Genomic DNA, 21096 nt, shown 5'->3' with positions numbered 1-21096 from the left:
AATTCACACCACAACTCTCTGGTCCCCGAAAAGGCCCTCTTGCTCACTTTCTCCTTCACGATCACACACACACAAGAGGAGAGATGAGACTGTCAAGCCCAGCCTTCCCTGCTCTTCTGGACTCTCAGCTGCTTCTCTGCCTATGATTAGACATTTGATTCTGCTCTTGGTAAGGGGCCAGAGTTGTCCTACACACGTGTCACGTCAATCTCACCCTCTGCACACCCCCCCAAACACCATGGATCTCTCACCGGAGCGTGGCTGAAAATAGCGCACCTCCTGTCTCTCCAGAGCTTTGTCTGACACTCTTAAAGCTGGAAGCTTCAGTAAAAAATTTATTTCCACTTCCCATTCCAAATGCAAATCCTAGAGTCACCCAGCACTTGGGATTCATTAGTATGAGTTTCAGGCGAGGACATGATACAGGCACAAACTTGTACAAGATCAAGTGATAGCACCTGGCTCTGAGAAATTGAACAAAACCAGCTTGCAAGTGGGGTGTTCTCCACCTGTGTTTTCTTTGTGCAGCTAGTGTTACTACACAGTACCACTGTCTGTCTGTCCTGAAAACCAGACAGACGATAGATGTAACATACTCCCTCTGCAGCTTGCTGCTCCCCAACATCCCCTACAGCCACTCCTAATGTTACACACCAGGACCAAAATAGCCAGGATTAGCTACACAGATGGGATTCAAACAGTTCTCTGCAGGGTACTACACACATAGACTTCCCAATGGCCAAGGGAATGGTTTTGCACCCAGGTCCTTCACTGTCTTCTCTTTAAGGACTATGGCAGACAAGACTTCCTGGCTATGCCAAGCCACCTTGATCCCTTGGAGTTATAGGAGAAATAAAATCCATGTTCCCTCTTTTGCTACAGGGCTTAAAACTTTAACTTTCTGTTAAGATCTCGAGGACAAACTTATCTCTTCCTTATTCTGCATGTGCTTAGCTCTCAGTGACCAACAAATACCAACCAATCTTTGTGATACTTTTGTACTGGAACACTCAAAAGATGCAGTTTTGCTCAGCTGACTACTCCACTGCCAGTATTTTAACACCATTCATCCAGTGGCATTGCATGGTGCTGGTGGGCACACACCAACAAAACGTTACTAGGCAGTGAACAACTCTTGCACCACCATTGCACTTTGGTGCAAAACTGTCCCTGCGTGTTCCCGTGTCACGGTCCTTCACTAGGCCGCTGGCTGGAACGTGGCCAAGAGCACCATGATCGGCGTGGGCTGAGTCCCCGGAGTGCTCGGCCGTGCTACAGTGCAGCCGTACCCGCAGCCCACAATTCAGCCACTCCTGACGCGGGCGTTTGGACTATGCAAGCAACAGGAGGAAATGGGTCCCGCAGCTCCGCCCCCCACCGCAGCCACAGCGGGCCCGCAAGAGCCCTCCCGCCCCACTCGGGGCTGCCCTAGGCCCAGGTGAAGTGCACGCCGCCCGTCGGGCAAGCGCGGCTCGGCCTGGGCGCCCCGGCGACGGCCATTGCCGAAGGGGCGGCTGGTCCCCGGCAAGCGTAGGGCTGGGCCGACCCGGTCGCTGCGGCCGGGCACTCCCGGACAGCCGCCCAGCGACGGCACGGAGCGCGAGCACCGCCACCACGAACCCGCACTGCCAACCAGCGCCGCGGCCGGCTGGCGCCCCGGGAGTGACGTCAGTGCCCACGGGCGGAGGCAGTGCGCGCGCTCCCCGCCTCACAGCGCTTGCGCCGCATCCGGGCCTTGCCGGGTGGGGCGCGGCGGCGGTCGGGGGTTGGCGGGGAGTGCGGACGTGGCAGGCAGCGGGCGGGGGAGAGACGCTTCCGGGGGAGCGGCGGGTCCGGGAACCGGAAGCGGGCCCGGCAGCAGCGCCGGGAGCGGCGGGCAGCGGCGGTGAGTGAGGCCTCGGAGCGGTTCTGGCAGTGGGGGGCGCCGGGCTGGCCGGCGGCGGCCGTGCATGGTCTCCGGGGCGGGCGGGCGGCTGGCACCGCGCCCGGCGGCCCGGCTGGGGCCCGAGCCCGAGGCGCCGCTGCCGCTTCCTTCCCCGCCAAGGAGTTGAGGCCTGGCGGCGCCCAGCCGGGTGGCATGTCTGGCCCGCCGTGCCTGCGCGCCACGCCCGGCCTCTGCAGGGGCCCGGGTCTTCCCCGGTAACGTGTCCGGGCGGGAACGCCCCGCGCCGCCGGCGGTGCGGTCCGCCCCGGCCCGGCTCGACTCAGCTCAGCGGGTGCCGGCCTGCGGGGTAGACTGTTGGTGGAGCCTTCTTCTCCAGGGCATGGGTTGCCCCGAGGGAGCTGCCGGCGTCCCGGTGTGGTGCGTCGAGGCCCGGGCGCTACGTGTCGGGCCGTCGCTCCCTCACGGAAAACCGAGCACTTTTTTTCAGCTCGGGTGCGCCGTGAGGCAGATACCCCTGCTGCAACGTCCCTAATCTTTTGTAATCCGCGGATCCTTCCCCCAGCGTTTGCGTTGTGCTGTTTAAGCTTCCATTCATTCGGGACTTGTGAGGGATGGTGCGGGGAGCTGGTGGCTGAGTTTGGTTGGATTTTGTAGTAAAACTTAGCGATTATCTGGCTGTGGTTTTGCAAAAGGAAGCAGGAAAGGGGTGGAGATGGCATGACCAATATCCAAGTGTACTGTTGAAAAAATGGTGATGTGAGATGGACTCTTGCTTTCCACCTAGATGGTGCTTTAAACACGTTTGTTTTGTATCCTTGGAATTCACTTTCACTCTTTCTGAGTAATGCTCTTTGGAGTAGAATTAAGGTTAATTTGACTTCTTTTTATTTTTATTATATACTTGAGTATTTTTCAGTATGTGTGTGTGGTGTGTTAGCTCTGAAATCTTTATCAGAGAGACTGTGTAAAACAATCCAGACTGGGCCGCCTTGGTAGCTGTCACACTGTAGTTGAAGTTCTGTTTATATGGAAATGGTCGCTGAAGTGTAGGTGAATTGCTTACACCCATGTCAGAAGTTATCCACCAGAGTTAGGATTTGTACAGTCACGTTAAAGTACAGATTTTTCAGTTTGGTACTCAGTGTTCATTTTTAGCCATTAATGCAATAGTTCCATAAAAATATTTCTAGATCCTTTTATGTTACAGGGTTACTTAGTCAACTTTACCAAATATTGGGGGAGGGATGTTAGATGTAACATGCAATGTCTTTTTTTGTTGTTATTGTTTACAAGCAGTGTAAAATCACACCTCTAGAATGGGAGATGACTCATTGCTGATTTTGTCTGAAAGTCTTTAGTGTTTATTAATACCAAGTTGTCCTGAGTAGGTTTAGGGAACTTTGGCTTTAACCTCTCCCCACCCCCTGTTCTTGTAGAGCAGGTGCTATGAAACTCATGTGGCCTGAAACTCCAGAGCCTCTGTCTTTAGAGGAGACTTACCTTCAGTGATGTATGTATTATGCTCTGTGGGAACATAAGCATTTCTGTCTGGTTTTGTGTGGAAAAGGTTCTTGTTTCTGCAACTACTCTTTTCTGCTTGAAGCTTTACCTCGGGATTCTTTATTGCTATAGGCAGACTGTGAAGTGGACATTGATATAAAGAGTATTTCTTCTTAATATGCTGGGACATTTGCTACAGTTATAATTTTGTGGCTGAAAGCTGAGTTATAGCAGTGAACAGATGACTAAAGGATTATTGCTTTAATGAGTCATTTGGTGCTTGTACCTCTCTGAATGTTTTTTCCTGCTACTGTAAGGACCATATTTTCTTCCTGTAACACTTATCAGAAGGAGGGTCAAAAATCCAAGAAAGAATTGATGGTTGGCTAAGGAAGGGCAAGGTACAAAGAGTGACTAAAAGAGATCAACAAGGTCTCCACAGAAGAGAGAAGGTGGATGTTTCTTGTTCTTTAGGTTTGAAAAGCTTTATTAGCAATGAATTGTGAAGATAGTTTGTTCTTATATGTTCATCAAGATTCCTTTTTAACATAGAAAGCACTAAAAGGCAGTATAAACTGGGCAGTATGTGTCAGCAAAAGCTAATTCTGGGCTTTTTTGTTTCTTGCGAGTGATGGGAATTGCGTAATGCGTATTTGTGTAGAGGAAGTCAACGTGCCAGAGTACAGAAAGTTTGGATAAAAGATGGTCAGTGTTACAGTGTATGTGAAGAAAACTTGTTTAGCGTGGTAACATGTTTTTAGTCTTATTCTGTGTATTCCTATTCATCCATTCTTCCTTCTGGCCTCTTCTCTAAGCTTTAAACTACTCTTGTAACTTTTCCTAATCGATTATACATGTGCAAAGTTCACAGAAATGAGTTGGATGACTTCAAATGTGGTAACATGTATGTGAAGGTAGGTAAGGAAGAGAGAAATCTTTCACTGTCATTTTGTTGATGTCATATTTTCAATGACTTTTGCCTCCACAAGTTGCTGTCCAGAAGCCATGCCCATAACTGAGGGTTTTTGAAGTCTTTTCTTAGAGCTTTATTACAGAGATAGAGATGTAAATCAGTCCCACCAGGAGACTTCAATCACATTTTATACTCTTTGTTGACTTAAGTGAAAATCTGGTGGTGGTGGCAGTGGTTGGAAGTAGTGGTAGGTTTAAGGCTAGGTCAAGACTAAGCTTTTTTTGTATTCAATTTTTATCTACTTTCACTCTCTTGTAACTTCTATGTTGTATTGTACCTTGACCAAGATGATGAAACAACCTAACAAACCTGGGTTTAACGTGGCCCTTCTTCAGAAGAACATAGAAATGATCACACCTTAGATGTGAACTGTAGTGTTTTTGTTTTTTTTTTTAATGTCCTGAAGCTTGAAAGACATCTTCAAAACAGCCTGGGAAAGACTGGGCTGCAAAAATCTGCACTAGTACTCGCTGTGTCAAGAAGTTCTAACAACTAATCTATCCTTTCTTGTCCTGGAAGTGTTTTCAGTGAAAGTTTTGTGGCTTCTGGATTGTCAATAATATTAAATTGTAACGTTTAATTTTGAAAACTGTGTCTTGTACCTCTCATGAACTATTAAAACAGATCTTTCTGGTGGTGACTCAGAATGCATAGATGAAGAAAATATTACCTATGGTGTGACAAGTTGAGAATCTGCCCATCAAAGAAAGAGCACCACAAAAATACAATCAAATTGGAGGGTCAGTTCCAGAAGTGGCATTTGGATCGATTTGGACAAATGTATGGGAGGCATTTGTTATAATGGCCTGAGTGTTTCCAGGTCAGTTGCCAGTCTCTGACTTTCAGGATATGAGCTTCTTCTCAAGGATTTTCTGTAGAAAAACAAAACAGGAGTTTCTTTTCAGATAAAAGAAACAAGTATTCCATGAGTGTGTGTAGAGAACCTAGTCAAGCTGTTGGTGAAACAAGCAAGAACATCTGCCTTTCAGCAGAGTGTTCTTAACTCCAGAGACTAAGTCTAGAATAGCATAACTTTGCTACTTCTCCAGAAAGTTGCAGAATGGAAGCATTAAAAGCACTGCCGTTAATATTCTGAATTAGTTTCTGAGGATGCTGATTGTCCCCTTCTGTCCTATCTTTTAGAAATGGTTTTGATTTCTGTGCTCAGAAATTAAGTAGACGTATTTCCTTCTGTTTCAGCATAATATAGGAGGCTGTGCTGTTGTGTGGGGGTTTGGGGGTGGTTGGTTTGTTTGTTTTGTTTTTTTAAGAATCAGTCTCCCCAGCAGTTGAAACAAGCAAGCCTTTTATTTCTCTGGGACCAGTAAAAAAAAGCATTAGCATCTTTAGAATCATAGAAGGAAATTCTGATTCCTTTCTGAAGGAAAGTAATTTTGCTGTATGCATTTCCTTTAGAAAGCGATCAAGAACTGATGAGATCAAGCTTTTCATTTTCAAAAGGGAATTAACAGTGAATGCATACCATAAAAAATGATGAATATGCAGTTTTGAGTGATTTGGGAGATTTGCTGATTGAAACAAGTTCACATGAATCATTAGTTTTAAAAAAAAACAAAATCAAACAGGCCATAAAAACTGCACTGTAGTTTGCTTTGTTTGTGTACTAAGGAATCTGGAAACTACTGTAAAAGTTAAAAGATTATTCCCCTCTGCCCCACCCCCAGTATTACTGTGTATTTTTTTCCCATCAGTTTGTTGCTGATCAGCACTGGCTGTCTTGCATAACAGCTTTCCAGTATGAATTCTAGCTGTGTAACTATTTTGACCAAAACTTCCATGGTTAACTGCCTTTATATGGAGGAACAGAAAATGGCATGTATTGACCACTTCGTGCTTTGCAAGAGAATTGTTTCTTATTTATAGCAATGACCACTTGTCATAGTATTTTTCCAACAACATGAGTTCTTCTTATTTGAGCTTGGTGTAGTTTAACTGCTGAGTAGTAATACAGTGTTCAACAGCATATTTTAGTATTATGTTTGGCTTAATTTTGGTAATGTGTTACTACATGCAAAAGAATATCCTCAGTATTTTTATCAAGTGAAAGACCCTGTTTTGTCCATTTCTCCTTATCTGGTATATGTATTTCATTCTTCCTGTGACTTTTTTTTCCCTCTTCATGTTACAAGACAAATCATAAAATTCTCCCTTTCCCTGTATCGCATCAAGTGACCAGGTTCTAATTTATATATTTTTTTGAGTGGAGACAAAATGAATGCTGTTTGATACAAATTACTTGTACTGGGAGAGAAGGAAAATGGACTCATTCAGTGACAACTGTCTTCTGCTTTCTCAGAGGTAGATACCCTTGGCCCTGCCCTTTATGGTATTTCACATCAGTGATGAGCAAGCATGCCACTAGCCTTATGTTTGGAGCAAGTCGAGCAACTTAATGAAGCAGCGTTGTCTCCAGCTTCAACACCAAGCTTGTTCTTGAGTATTCCTCCTCCTTTCCAGCTGCCTCCTTGACCAGTATAGAGCAAGCATCAGCTTGTGCTATGGTGGAGATTAGCCTGTGCTGGCTGCCATATGGACTAGCTAAAGCTCTGAGGTATATCTACTTTTCTCTCAGTTGGGACACTGAGAACCATTTCCTTTGTGTAGCTACTTTTTTCTGTAGAAAGTGTAGGAAGTTATCTCAAAACTCTCTATAAGGCTTGCATTAAATGAGCTTACCTCTTGGTTTCAATGTTCTTGCAGAGAGAATAACAAGCCAATAGATATTACCTGCTCAAGCAGGAAATACTGATATTCACGTGAGGAAGGGAAGGCTGAAAAGAGAATAGTAAAAGATCATCAGATAAGACCACTTACTGAGTATACACTCAGAACAGTCAGAAGTAATTTGCAAGGGACATGCTTGAGTTCTTGCCCTATCATGCTTTAAAAAAAAAAAAAAGCATGAAGCATGATTGATCTTCTCCTGCCCTGTAGTAATTCCTTGTTCAAACATTAGATCTGTTCAGGGATTTCTGTAGGTGTAACTTGTAAAGAGTGTCTTGATTATTATAGCTCAGGAGGTATCCTGCAGGATGCTGCTACTTTGCCTGCAGCTTTTCCTGGAGGAAGGACCTGTTTGTAGGAGCAGTGACTAGAAGCCAAGTTCCTCATGCACAATCCAATAAGCAATAGTGAGGGGCAGGAAGAAGAGAAAGCAAATCCTTCCTTGGCCAAAAGCCCTGCCAGGATGTTCCAAGATGTGCGGGTAGAGCAGTCTTGCTGCGTTCTCCCTTCTCTTTACCACCTTTGCAGGAGGAACTCTCCTGCTTTACTGTTTGCTCTGAACAGGAGGTCGTTGGGGGTAGGTCTGTGATTGCCGTGTGGTGACACTGGTTGCCTACCTGGGGAGGAAGAGGTTAACTTTCAGGGGAACTTAGGAAGGGAGCAGGTCCCAAAGTCCGTATTTCCTGGCCCCATGGCTGCTCAGGTTAGATGGTTCTGCAGAACTAAGTCAAAAGTGGTGCAAGAAACCAGAATCTTTAGCAATGACTTGCTTGCTGTTGTGTTTATCACGTGTAATTGTATTTAGAAACACTGCAGGCTGATTAAAAATTGTCACACTGTTGTAAGCTATTGCAAATGACATTATATGTTACTTTCAAGAGCTAATTACCTTTAAATATTTAAGATAAGGTGTTTTTCTAAACAGAAGTCCTAGCATTACCTTTGTACTACTTGTAGAATAAAAATATAAAACTTATTGCCTTTCATATAAAGTTTAATATCTAATTTCAGAGTAAGCATTGGCATCCTTAGTATTGACATTTGTCATGTTTACTAGCTATAGGAGGTTAAATGTAGTATGTGTGTATTCTGCTAGCTTTCTTCTGTAAATAATTAGATCGTTCTGTTGTGATATATGTATTTTCCCTTTATTTTTTTATATATACATACATGAATCTGAAAGCATTTCTTCCTGTGTGGATGGTTCTTATAGAGCTGTAGTTATTTTAGTACCCTTGCTGTACAATTGTTGTGTCAGTTGTTGAAACAAGTCTTTGACGTTATATTTTTGGTAATGTGAATAACCAACCTGAGTAGGTTGGCATGCTCTAATCGGTGCATAGGCAAAACAGCTGGGGGTTTGCTACCTGCTTGAGTTAAACTGTAGATTCCTTGTTGGGATTTGCCTCAACTGGTTGATGGCTGTTGCAGCTGTGTTTCCTCTGTGTTAAGATTTACTATGGATCTTTAATGCACAAGTTTATCATAGGGTTTGGAGCAAAATATGACGGCAAAATCAGTTATTTAATTCATATTAACTTTGCATTTTTATATAAACTGCAGTCTTTTAATAAAAAAATTAAATTGCCCTAAACACATATTTCTTTACAGTGTTAGTGTAGATTGTCTTAGCTGAAGAGGGTAACAGTGACATGTGGAGTGTCCAAAGGAGTACAGAGGGTGCAAAAGATCCTTGAGTGTCCAAAGGAGTACAGGGGATGCAAAAGATCCTTGAGAGATAGACCATGAGGGAATCTCCTGCCCATGAAATTGTCTGCTTGGCTCTCCACAACTCAAGGGCTCTGTGGCTTATCTACCTGCATAGTACTGTGGTATTGTAAAAATTGCCTGCTTGGTCTGGGGTCTCCCAATACAGTTTCTGTTTTTCTCTTTATAAACTATAGTCAATCTCTTCATACAGTTAATTAGAGAAATTAGGTATCTGTCTCTTAACGCAAGATTTCTTGCATAATTTTGCTAAGAAACATCTTTCCTCTCTCCGATGCTCTGTTTTGGGTCTTACCCTTTTGTGTAACTCCTTTAGTGACATCTTTGTGTCTGATGCTTTTCCATTTTGAACATGATGCTTAGATGAACGTGCTGCTTTTGGAATATCTTAGTTTCCTGAAAGTTAGTACATAACAAGGACTTTGCATCATCTATTGTAAATAAAAAATTAAAAGGGGGGGGGGAGTCTATATTGGTCCTGTTCTGGATTCCGTTAAACACTTCAAGCAGCGGCCTTTGTGGATGGTGGAATGTGTGTTGCTTGTAGCAAGGAAGCATGGTCAAGTAGTGAATGTTTTCAGAACATAGCTTCTGAAAATATTGACTTCTAACTAGCTCTTATAAAGCACTTAATCTTACTTGAAAAAATTGCTGTGCAAGAATAAATTACCATTAATGTTTTACCTTCCCTAGGATCTCGGGAACTCTCATTTCTGTGAAAAGAGTAGAGGAGTTGGCCAGTTTGGTTTTATGTCTGCTAAAAGCCATTTCTCCCCGCTTTTTTGCAGGTGAGATTAGTTTGGGGATGTGAATACAATGAGTGTAAACCAGCAAGCTCACACAGGGCCTCCTTATGGGCAACCTCAGCCTGGATATCAGGGATACCAGCAGCCTGCCTACGGAGGACAGCCATTGCCAGGGGTTCCTCAATTGCAATATGGAGCTTATAATGGTCCGATGCCAGGATATCAACAGCCAGTCCCTCCACAAGGTACTTCTCAGTCAAAACTTAGTGATTTATAACCTGTGAATTGTTGCATGCGTGGATTTTTTTTCTGTATACTTCCTATTGTTAGTCTTTATTTTGTGGTAGCAATTACCTCTTCTTCTGTATGTAGCTTACATGATGCTAAAAATCATGTACTTCCTGCACTTTCTGAGATTATTGTTTTGTCATTTGTCCATCTTAGTAGGGCTTACTCTTCTTCTAATAGCTCATAAAATTAACATGTTGATAAGCACAGCCTGCTTTTTTTCTGTATGTCCCTGCCCCTGTGGTACTGAAGGTACCTGACTAGGACAGTCTTCCTGATGAGGTTATATTATGTTGAGGGGCAGCAGTTAAGTCCTGTAGCAGATTTATAACTGAGACTGCCTTACATTATTATGTAGAAAGATCTGCACTCCATCCTGAAAGATTAAGACATAAAATTCTAGGTATAAAGTGTATTTGGAGCTATTTTCTCTGTTGCTTTAAAAAGAAAAAAGAATTAAACTTTTTTTTCCTGTTTTCAAAAGAAAGACTAACTTAAAATTATTAAAGAATTTTATGAGTCTCTGTTTCTGAGTACCTGAATTGCTTTAGGAGTGACTTTATGTTCTAGTTTTGCTGGGATAGAATCATAAAATCCATTTTCTATTCAGGAAAGCTGCATTTCTAAGATAACTGCAGCACCCCGTTACTGTGAGAACAAAGTGGATAGGACACTTTGGTTTAGTTCATGGCCAGCCATGGTATGCAGGTTTGCATAGTGATGAAGGCCTCTAGCAATCTTGAGATAGCCAGGTACTAAAGCTTGGAGGAATGGAGGCCAAGACAGCTGACCTAGGCTGACCAGCAGAAGTATTCCATACCATAAACGTCACACTGACCATAAACTGGGGAGTCTGCTGGGAATGGCTCTCGCTGTCTTCATGGCTGCCATCCCTGGACAGTCTTGCCCATCACTCTGCTCCCGAGGCCTACTCTCCCTTCGCTGGAGCTGTGCTGCTCACAGTGTTCACCAACCAGTGTTCACTGCTGGGAGTGTACAGCTCATGACCACTATATGGGCTGAGTATAACTTTGTGTACTTTACATTGCTTTAGTATTAATAGTAGTTTTGTAAAATGTTTTTCTATTTCAACCCACAGGTTTCCTTTCTTTCCCCGATTCCCCTTTGTCGGCTGAAAGGGAGTTTTCAGGTGATAGAGCAATTGCTAGTGTTTAGCCCAGAGGTGGGCTAAACCAAGACACTTTAACATCTGAAATGTAGAGGAGAAAATACTATTCATTTGAATAGAAGTATTCCTGCCTTTCAAAATCATGTGGATGAATTCAGGTCCACGGAGATAAGCACAACATGAACTTTCACTCTGAAATGTTTGTTTGGATTTCAGATTGGTATTCTAAGGAAATGACAAATATGCTAATCATGCTAATGGTCGCTGTATTGTTCTCCCCTCCAAGTACATCTTGAATTTTTTGCAACTTCTGGAATTTTAAACCAAACTCAATGAGAAGGATAAAACAATCAAAGTGCCTATAGTTGTCTTGAAGCTTACAGAAGTAGGAGACTGAAATTTGGGAGCTGAATGATTGCCCTGTTGGGTTTATTGTCTGGAGTTAGCAGGGTAGTGGAGAAGAAGAAGAGTTAGTGTGGTGTGTGAAAGAATGGGTTTTTCAGTTGATCCATCTTCCTTTTCTTTCTTTAATCCTGTTCTTCCCCTCCTCTCAATAAATCTCTTCCAGCAGCCCTTTTAATCTGTGAGCTTTGCACTAATTTCACAGAGGGTTTAAATTCCTATAAAAGTAATGAAAATCAGCACTAGGCAGAGGAAAGAAATTCTGCTTCCTGGGAAGTCAGGGGCAGAGCTCAGCCACTGGGCACTGTGTTTTGTTGCTCAATGTAGCCGTTCAGTAGCTAGTGTTTCCTGTCCCATGGAAAGAATGGGAAGAAATTGGACTTGCTTCAGTAAGGGAGAGAAGGAGATTCAAGAAGGACAAAAATTACTACAGTTTTGCTGCAAAAGTTTCATCAGTGTAGCTATTTATAGAAAAGATGTTTTGGCTGTTGTCAGTGTGAAGAATGTTTAGGATGTTTGTAAAAAGAAACTGATGAGCATCTTCCATCAGATACTTAAAGAATTATTTACAAGTCTGAAAAGCATTTCTTTTTAAGGGAATTCACTTTTTTCCTTCTGAATTATTTCTGATTTGCCTTTCTAAATTTCAGAACAACAGAAATGTGGTTCATGACAGCTCAGTAAGGACATACCTAGAAAGCTTTATAATGTGCATTATAAACTTGTGCAGATTAAAAATGCAGATTTTGTTTGGACCAGTAATGACTGAAAAGTAGCGTGACACTGAGGGCAACAAGGTGGTCTCATTTGGACAACAAAAGTGTATTGCGCTACTCTTAAGTAGTATCTTGCGTACTTTATTGATATATCAGGCAAAAGCCACCCACGGTTTGTAGAGATTTCTCTTCCATCTTTTCTTCTGAGACCATCCTTCCTAGACTTAGCAGACTGTGTTAAGGAAATATCAGTTGTCAAGTTGTGCATTTTGGACCTGTTACTGTAAACGCTGGATTCCTATCTTTAGAAGGAGGGAGTGTGAAATTCGGAGCACTAGCACAACAGCCAGAAATTGACCTGGTAGTAGCTGCTGAATATGACATCCAGATGGGAAAGAGTAGCAAACAAACAACGCATTATCAAAGAGAGCAGACAGGTGATAATGAGGATAGTGATGGTTATACTTTCTATGCCCATCTCCAACATGTTATGTTTATTGCAGGTCTTTGTAGCAAGACTTGTTGTAGCTGCATAACACAGAGGAAAGTGAGAATTAATTTGAGAGGCATGAGAGTGACAGGAATTTAGTGAATGCTGAGGCGTAAAAGGAAAACTGCCAACATTAGTGATGTCAAAGTAGTTGTCTTGGGGAGTTATTTTAAAAATAACAATAAAATTGCTTGGAGGACTCGGGAGACAACTGTTGGGAACAGGTGCCATCCTCAGTCAGGGAGTCTTTTGCATCTGATTTCTGTGACAAACCCTCGCTCTAACTAATAGAAACACGGGAATGCTGTGCCAGTGATGCTAGTCTTGCTTGAGACCAGAAGTGGAGCACTGTGCTGCTAGCTGAAAACACCTGCTTCTTGCTATGAGAATGTTGAAAGAACCAGGACAATTTTGCCCCAGTCTTTCAGTCAGTCTATCGGTTTCCTTCTGATGAGGTCATGCAGTTGAAAGTGCAAACACAACTCTCTGAATACCTGTAACAATTGGGTGTCTGCTGCATTGTTTTATATAGACCCAGTTTACAATACTATTAACACTTGTATTCATGTTAATATATGAACTATGTTGGTAATATGTGTTATGCGTGGTAGAACAGTGAGAGGAAGTATAGCTTAAGTGTGGTAAATGTGACATGGTTTTTAAGCATATGGTATTTTCTGCACTGCAGACTGTCCCCAACATTGGAAACACTTAGTGCTTTCTCTCAGGCTTGATTTACTGGTGTATTCTGTCTTTCCAGGTTACTTTCCTTCCTTGGGGTTCCCTTCGAAGGGCTCTCCTGTATCTCTCAACTCTGACACTTCTTCTCTTGCACCTAATTTCATAGGTAAATGGTGTCCTTTCTGTGGGAGTGTTTGTGTTGTGCCACTTCGTCTGTGCCAAGTTCCCATTTAATATGGATGTTTATCTCAAAGGTGTGGGTACCTGTTTATTCAGGCGGAGGTGGGTGGGACACTTCCCAATCTATTTGTAGGCAGCACTCCAGAAACATAAATAGGATATGGAGAAATAGTCCTAGTAGAAATCCCTTATGCCTGCAGATTCATAGATAAAACCTGACTTGTGACTAATGTTTTCTGATGACTGGTTTCAAAACCTGAATTGGCCCAGAATACTTAGTTTAAAAGAATGCAGTCTCCCACTTGAGAGAGAACTAAAATGTGAGATTTGAAATGATAGCACTGCAATGAAGAAACAAAAAATATTCCCAAGCAGCAGGAGGCTATTTATTGGAAGTCATGAGATTTTTGTAACCTGTGCTTTCATTTAAGGGAAGAAAAAAGTTTTTAGCTTCCTTGGCTATAGCATAGAACCCAAATATATGTTAGGAATAATTATGATACCAAAAGCTGCAAAGCTAGCAATCAAGATGTAAGAATTAGAAACACTGCAAGAAATCATATTGTATTTTTCCTTCTTTCCAACTAGTGGTATTTTGGAAGAGCTATTTCCAGCAGTGTCAATTTGTTTAGAAGAGCAGAGAGTCAGAACTGGTCCAAGACCGTATAGTCTTGGGGCTTTGAGTAAAATCACAGGCATTTCCCCTTTTGCTGTAACGTACCTCCATTTTGAGGTCTGTATTAAGTAAAAAAAATATCTTAAAGGTGTTGAAGAGGAGCTTCAGGATTCCTCAAGAGTAATGAAACTTAAGCTAATAAACCACTAGATATTCATACCTGTTCAAGTGAATTTTTTTCAGTGGCTATTTGAGCAGTCTATGGTAATGGTTACAGAAGTATATTTGTGACAAGAACTAGAAGAAGATGACTTCAGAAGCTTTTTCTGAAGTAAGCATGTATTTGTCAAATTGTATGCCTGTTAAAGTTGGGGGGGGGGGAGTTAATGTAAAAAAAAAAGTGTAGGATCCCTCCAGGAATTGGATTAAATATGCTTTCAAAGACAAAAAATAACAATGCCAAACAGTTTACATGTACTATCAAAGGAAAGGGCTTCCAAAATAGATGAAAGTCTATCAGATTAACCGAAAAGGTATCACAAAAGACATTCAGAAATAGAAATACCATACAACATACAAATAGTTAGAGATCAGGAAATGCTTAGCCAGAGGAACAGTAAGATGAAGGTGTTGTAACAGTAGACAATATTTAATGAGATGAAGGTATGTAAAGGTAATAAATGTTTCTGGAAATAATTAAGTCCTAAGTCTCAAAATGAAGAACAGGAGGAGGTTTAGTAATAAAGAAAAAAGCCCTAAGAAATTACTGGTTATTCATACAAGGTCTAGTTAATTCCTTCCTTGAATTTACATCCACAAGCTTACTAAGAATTACATGTAGCAGATAAGATAAAAATATGTATCAGTTGAAACTTCATGCTTTGGTGTATAAATTATACTGTAGAATTGAGAAATGGCTTCTCTTATTTCTTCTTTCATAATGGTTCCTCATAATGAGGTTTCAGAGTCCCTTTTAAACTTGTCACACTGGTCACTGTTAGAGAGACACAAGAGTGTGTATGTGCTGCCCTGGTCTCAAGGAGTAGTTTACTCTTTTTGGTCATCTGTATTTAACGATAGCCCATACATGAAATATGTTCCCTGTGGTTAGTAGGCATGGTCATATGGTTGTTCTAATTATCAGTATTTTTTACATAATATTATTAAAATAGAAATTTATATTCTCTTTTTTGGAAGTAGACACTGCAGTTGGTCTGCTGGTATTGCATCCAGCATTGCGTGGTCTGTGGAAAGTGTGAACACTTCTTTCTGAGTCAAGTATGCTTGTGCTGTGATTGAACCAGCTCAATCTGAAAGATGAGAATGTATTCGTGTTAGCTCCAACCTTGAGAGACTAGGAGGAACAGCCAGTCTGTGGTGGGCTCCATTATGTTATATATCAAAGCAGTTAGATGTAATTTTTGAAAACTGAATCTACTCATAAGCTGCTTAGCTTTCTAGTAGGGAAAACTGACTTGTAATGAACATTAGGTTCCATGTGAATACTCTTCTTGATCTGGATAAAAATAATTGGACTTGGAGGAGGAAGAATTTAATACCTTGCTGACAAGATAACGTTGGTTTTTCTTCATCAAAAGATTAAATTGTGTTTTGAAGACCCTCCACATTACATATTTTCTACTTGATCTGTGTGGAGATGGTGAGTAGTGACACTGGCTAAAAATATTTGTGCTTTCAACTTTGCTACTCCTAATATAGCTGTATGAATTATTTGTTGCTCGTGGAGTATTGATACATCCATTTGGTCATCACTAAACTGTTTCTGCACTTTTTTTATTTCCTGGATTTTTCATGGTAGTTGGTTCAAGCCCTTGTTTCTGTGAGTAATTTGTGATTTTATTTTTTTTAAATTTTTTTCCGCCTTATGTCTGTAGGTTCATTAAGAGCCACTCCAACATCTGGAGCTCCCCCTCCAGCCTCTGGAGCATCGCTTCCTTCTGGCCACCTGACACACAGTCAGTTTGGACACAGAGATGTACAGAATGGGATTCCAGCCTCAGCAGCCCCAGTGCAGAGGTACGTGGAAGAAAAGCAAATCATAACAAAGGCCTGCCTTGGTAGACCTATGATATGTCTAGACCTTTTAGGACCTAAACCAAACTAAATACCTCGGTTTTCCTGTGATGGAAATTTACTTTCTTTATTGCTTCCGTATTGTTTTGGAATAACATTTTGCCGTAGGGGTATTTTTAGATAATAAGAATCTGTGGACATGAAAAACTTCTTGAAGGATATGAGTAGATGTCAGTGACTGATCAAAACCACTTGTCCTGCAAAGACTTTCTTTGTGGTAGTCATTTTCCCATAAGGAATTTTCTGATTCCCATAATCTGTCTTGTTTTAAAACAATTGCATCCCCACAGCTGTAGTACTTGATTCCTTAGCAGTGTGAATTGCTATCTGTCTGGAGCATGTTGCTGTCTGTCATTACTGAGTAATTCTTTAGTATTCATTCTGTCTGTTACGGATCCCTGAGTTACCTTCGTCTAAGCTCTTGGGCATCTTTTCCAGGAAGATATTGCCATTACCTGTGTGGTGAAAGTGGCAAGTCCTCACTTCTTCATTCCAATTACTGGTTATGGGGGAAGGTAGTTATTTTTTATTTCCTTCTGGTTAAGCTTAGCACTGTCAGCTGGAGAGTCCAAATCTTTTGAGCAACAGAGCATTCTGATCTAGCTGTGCAGGCCTTACTGTTGCTTACCCTATAGACTCTGTTGCAATATTTCTGATTTGTTGGATAACTAAAATGGAATTAACAAAAAAAAAGTTATCAGAGTAAAATTTGTATCTTGAGAACCAATAGATTTTTTTTTTATGAAGAGGATTCAGATCCATGCAAGATATGTAATTATTTTTCCAAAACTGAGCTACAGTGCTTCATGTAAATAATTGAGACCCAGCTAGTGTTCATGTGGTAGAACAATTTTAAAAGGCACAGAGAATTGTAACTGCTTGTATAACGGGGAATTCAGTGAAGTTTCTCATTTCCTTCTCAGGCCACCTGCTTCTCAGCTGTTTCTGCCAGGCTCAGCACCCACACCTGTCAGCCAGACATCTACGTTCCAGCAATATGGTCCCCCCGGAGCCAGTGTACAGCAGCTCAGCAATCACATGGCAGGGATGACACTTGGCAGTACTACAGCCTCTGCTCCTCCCCCAGCTGGACTGGGCTATGGTGAGGTTTCCTGGCTACAGAAATATGCTATTGCTTTTCATTTATGCTAGTAATTTCGTAAAAGATTTGTTCTTGTCAACAATTCATTACCATATGGTGATGGGAATTCTCTGTGTGTTGACATCTGCCATAGTAAACAGTAGTTTCCTTGACTAAGGTCATCATTGGGGAAAACAGAACTGAGACTATGGTAGGGGACAGTGCAGGAAGTACTGGAGGACATGAGTAATAAAAGAGAATAACAATATTTCTCCTCAACTAGGTCAATCTTAGTGTGAAGCAAAAAACCAGTCTATGCCTAAGTAATCTGTTGGAGAGTCTACATGCCTTGCCACTGTTGTGCAGCAGCCCAGTCAAAAAAAAAGAAGGAAAAAGGGCTCGGTAAATCACAAAGGGCTGAAGTTAATCTAAATGATACTGTGAAGGGTTTTGCTGGAAGTTGAGAAGAAACTTATTTAAACAGTATAAACTGAATTTAGACATTTTGTTTTATTGTATTAGGTCAACAGTCCCACTGCTGTAGATTACAGGACTTTATTTTTTTTTAATTGAAGGCTAGAGATTTGTCTTTAGTGTGTGTAAGCTGGTCTGACTACACTTTTCTATTTTTTTTTAATTGTTTTGGTAAAGTACTTTTTGACAAGCATCTCATACTCTAACACAGACTGCCTACAGGAGTAGGGGATACAGATTTCTCCAGCTTTTGGCAATGTGTCTGAAATTATCCTTAGAAATAGTACAGTGGTAAATACAGAAGCTACTAGTTCCATGCTGTTAAAATCATGATGCTCAAAACCATTCTTGAACTACAGGCTCCCAACTTAACGTGGAGTTTAAGACACAAACTTACTTCAGTTCAAGAAATCGGTAGACAGGTTTGTGGTGGCTCTAGTTTTGCATACTCTGGCTTTGCGCCTTTTTTCTGGCACTGAATCCTGAAATGTATTCTCACTATGTAAAATAAGCTCAGATGGAGAGAGAGAGGACAATGATGGAACTACCAAGTTTCAGATCCCTTGAAGGAGTTTCAGCTCTCCTCAATTTAGGAGGGTTTTCACTTAAGGTTTGTCTTTATTATTACTGGCAAGTCCATCTGAAGATGAGAAAGTGGTAGACTTACTTAGACGATCTAGAGCAAATGGGTTTTGCTTGCATCTTAATGTCTCGAGGATAGAAGAAAATTATGTTATATATTCTTCTCTTCTTATCAGGTCCCCCAACATCGGTTCCCCCAGTCTCAGGAAGCTTTAGTGCAACAGGATCTGGTCTCTACACACCTTACGCTGCGAGCCAAGGACCCCCTCCTACCACTGTGTCTCAGGGTCTTCCTTTGGCACAACCTCCTTTTCCCGGTCAACCAGTATCAACTCAGCACCTACCTACTCAAGTCCCTGGTTTTGGCCCACCTCCCTCTTCTACAGGGATTGGACCTTCCTCTTACCCTCCTACCACAGGTGCCACTAGGCCACCTACCATGGCAGGCCCACCACTGCCTGGGCAGACAATTGCTGGACCGCCAATGCCCCAGCCTAATCATATATCCTCACCACCACCTCCATCGGCTATGTCAGGGCCGCACCCTGGGCCTCCCATGAGTGGCCTCCATGGACCGCCTCCTCCCACTCATCCTCCGCAGCCAGGATATCAAATGCAGCAGAACGGTGAGTATTCTGAGTATAGGAATTGTAAGTTAATGTGTGTTCTCTGTGTGCTGCAAACTGAGAACTGGATTTCAGGTTTTACTTGTGGGCTTCCAGCTGCACTTCAAAGCTTCCCTCTTGTTTCCCTGTGCTCATGACTGAAGGACAAATCCAAGATAAATGATAGGATGCATCATTCTAAGGTATTTGTCATACAGGTTTTAATCAGATTAATGTAACTAAGGAATCCTAGCTTACTTGGCCAAAAAGTTGCTTAATAATTAGTGCCATAATACTACAGGAATTTGTGATAAAAACTTTATTGTGAACTTCAGTATGATGTCTGCAACCTCATCTGTTCAAAAGTAATGGATTTGAAACCCTGAAAATCCATATTATCTTTTTTTTTCAATTTGTGGCCAGTGTACATACACAATGTGTCTGAGAGGAGTTGTTAAAAATTGAAAAGGAGTTGCTACTTGTTCTTTAATTCACAAACTGTGTATTTTTCTCCTTGTAGAAGCTTTCATGTTTTGTCTGTGCTTAGAAGTAATATCAGTTAAGCTTTCTGAATTATAAAGAGTTTTGGCTGATTTTTAATCAGTAACATTTACAGATAACTAAGATAAAATAATCATGTGCAAGTGTTAGGATTGAGGATTTCAGACAGGCCAAAACTGTCCAAGAGAACTCCGTGCATACCTTTAGTTTGAGCAATTACGGGTCATCCACTAGCTTATTTGGCTGTTCTGTGTGCACTTTCTATTAGGCAGTTCTGCAATTTAACGTAAATGTTCATAGTGCATGATCTTAATGTGCATTGTAATCATGTTATTCTAAAAATAGTTATGTTAGTCTAAAAACCTGTGTTGCCTTAGGTCTCTATCCATCAGTTTATTGAATCACTGATAGAGATGTACAGGTCTAAGCTGAAACATTGTGATAGATAGGCTTAATGCTAATTAACTGAAGAGCATGTGACTGACTTGTTTTGTGATGATGACAGGAGAAGTGTTAAGTGTGTAATGAGGAAATGCCTGGTATTGGCCATTGTTTGATTTTTTGCTGTCCCTTTCTTTTAAGGTTCCTTTGGGCAGGTGAGGGGTCCCCAACCAAACTATGGAGGAGCCTATCCAGGAACACCAAATTATGGAAGTCAACCTGGACCACCACCTCCACCAAAACGCTTGGATCCAGATTCCATTCCTAGCCCTGTAAGCTTACTTTGTTCTTATCAGCGTGAAATCTTCCATAGTGTCTTCACATAAAACAGAAAGGACAAAGACCAAAGCTGAAAACAGGTTTCTCCTTCCAAAGAACATCAGTCTGTTTTCCTGCTTGCTTTTCTCTTGTATATCCAGCTTCAGTCTTTTGTTAGGAATAAGCCCATAAGCAGTATTTTTCTTCATGAGTAAAGAAAGGCACTGCATATGCAAATCAACGCTCTAATTCCTCAGGTCTTTTTCTGTACTATGTTACATTTTGAGAATCCTTGAGGGCTTTGATTAAGCTTTTTCTCCATTTCTGGATTATTGCTTAATGACTTTCCAAGGTGAACTAATTTCAGGTTTTGAGGTGACAGTCTATGAACTGTATGATCCAAGTTTAAAGTATGGTTAATAGGAGATGATTGTAGTGCTTTTCCTTTTCCTGTAATCTGTCAAAAAGCTGGCTAGCATTTTTTGGGTCATTAAGTCATGACACTAATTCAGTCAAATATGGACGACTTCTCAAACTGGGATTATCTTTCATAATGGAGGTTCTGAGAAAGGATGAGCAGTGATGTGTAATGGTTAGCAATGATGAGTAATATTAAGACTGGCAGTATTATTGCCACTACTGTGCTGTTCCTTCCACTGCTGCTAATGCCGTTCTGTTATTGTCTTAGAAGGCCACAGTCATTTGATAACAGGAAACCTTTCCAGGGCAGTGCTTACAATCAGTTTACTTAAAAACTATAAAAATTATTTTGTTACATCTTAGATCTGGACTGGCACTGTTCAGAAGTTATTTCTATTTAAAAAGGTTTATCTGTTTAGACTCCAGGTTTTTGTCAAGTTTATAGCCTTTTTTTTTAATCTAAGAAGTCTTTAATTGCTTGTCTGCTTCTCTTCCACTAAATGAGATCTTAAATGGCTTGTGTCAGTTGCCTTCATTTTAGCATGTTCTTAAAGCATAAAC

General features: G+C 41.4%; 1 protein-coding gene across 1 annotated transcript in view; it reads left to right on the top strand.

Annotated features, from left to right (window-relative positions):
- Positions 1–9647: 9647 nt before the first annotated feature.
- Positions 9648–21096, top strand: part of SEC24C (SEC24 homolog C, COPII coat complex component) — a gene marked incomplete at both ends in the record, with an annotated part of 29269 nt that continues 17820 nt past the window's right edge. Inside the window, 6 exons of the mRNA XM_082002117.1 lie at positions 9648–9822; positions 13363–13449; positions 15975–16116; positions 17097–17275; positions 18487–18936; positions 19999–20129. Of these exons, the coding sequence (XP_081858243.1) occupies positions 9648–9822; positions 13363–13449; positions 15975–16116; positions 17097–17275; positions 18487–18936; positions 19999–20129 (1164 nt within the window). The remainder of the gene's footprint in view (positions 9823–13362; positions 13450–15974; positions 16117–17096; positions 17276–18486; positions 18937–19998; positions 20130–21096) is intronic.

Source organism: Phaethon aethereus (genome assembly GCF_964289735.1).
Source record: "Phaethon aethereus genome assembly, chromosome: 7".
Taxonomy (NCBI): domain Eukaryota; kingdom Metazoa; phylum Chordata; class Aves; order Phaethontiformes; family Phaethontidae; genus Phaethon; species Phaethon aethereus.
The sequence above is the reverse complement of the archived record's forward strand: the minus strand, read 5'-3'. Positions and strand labels throughout refer to the sequence as shown.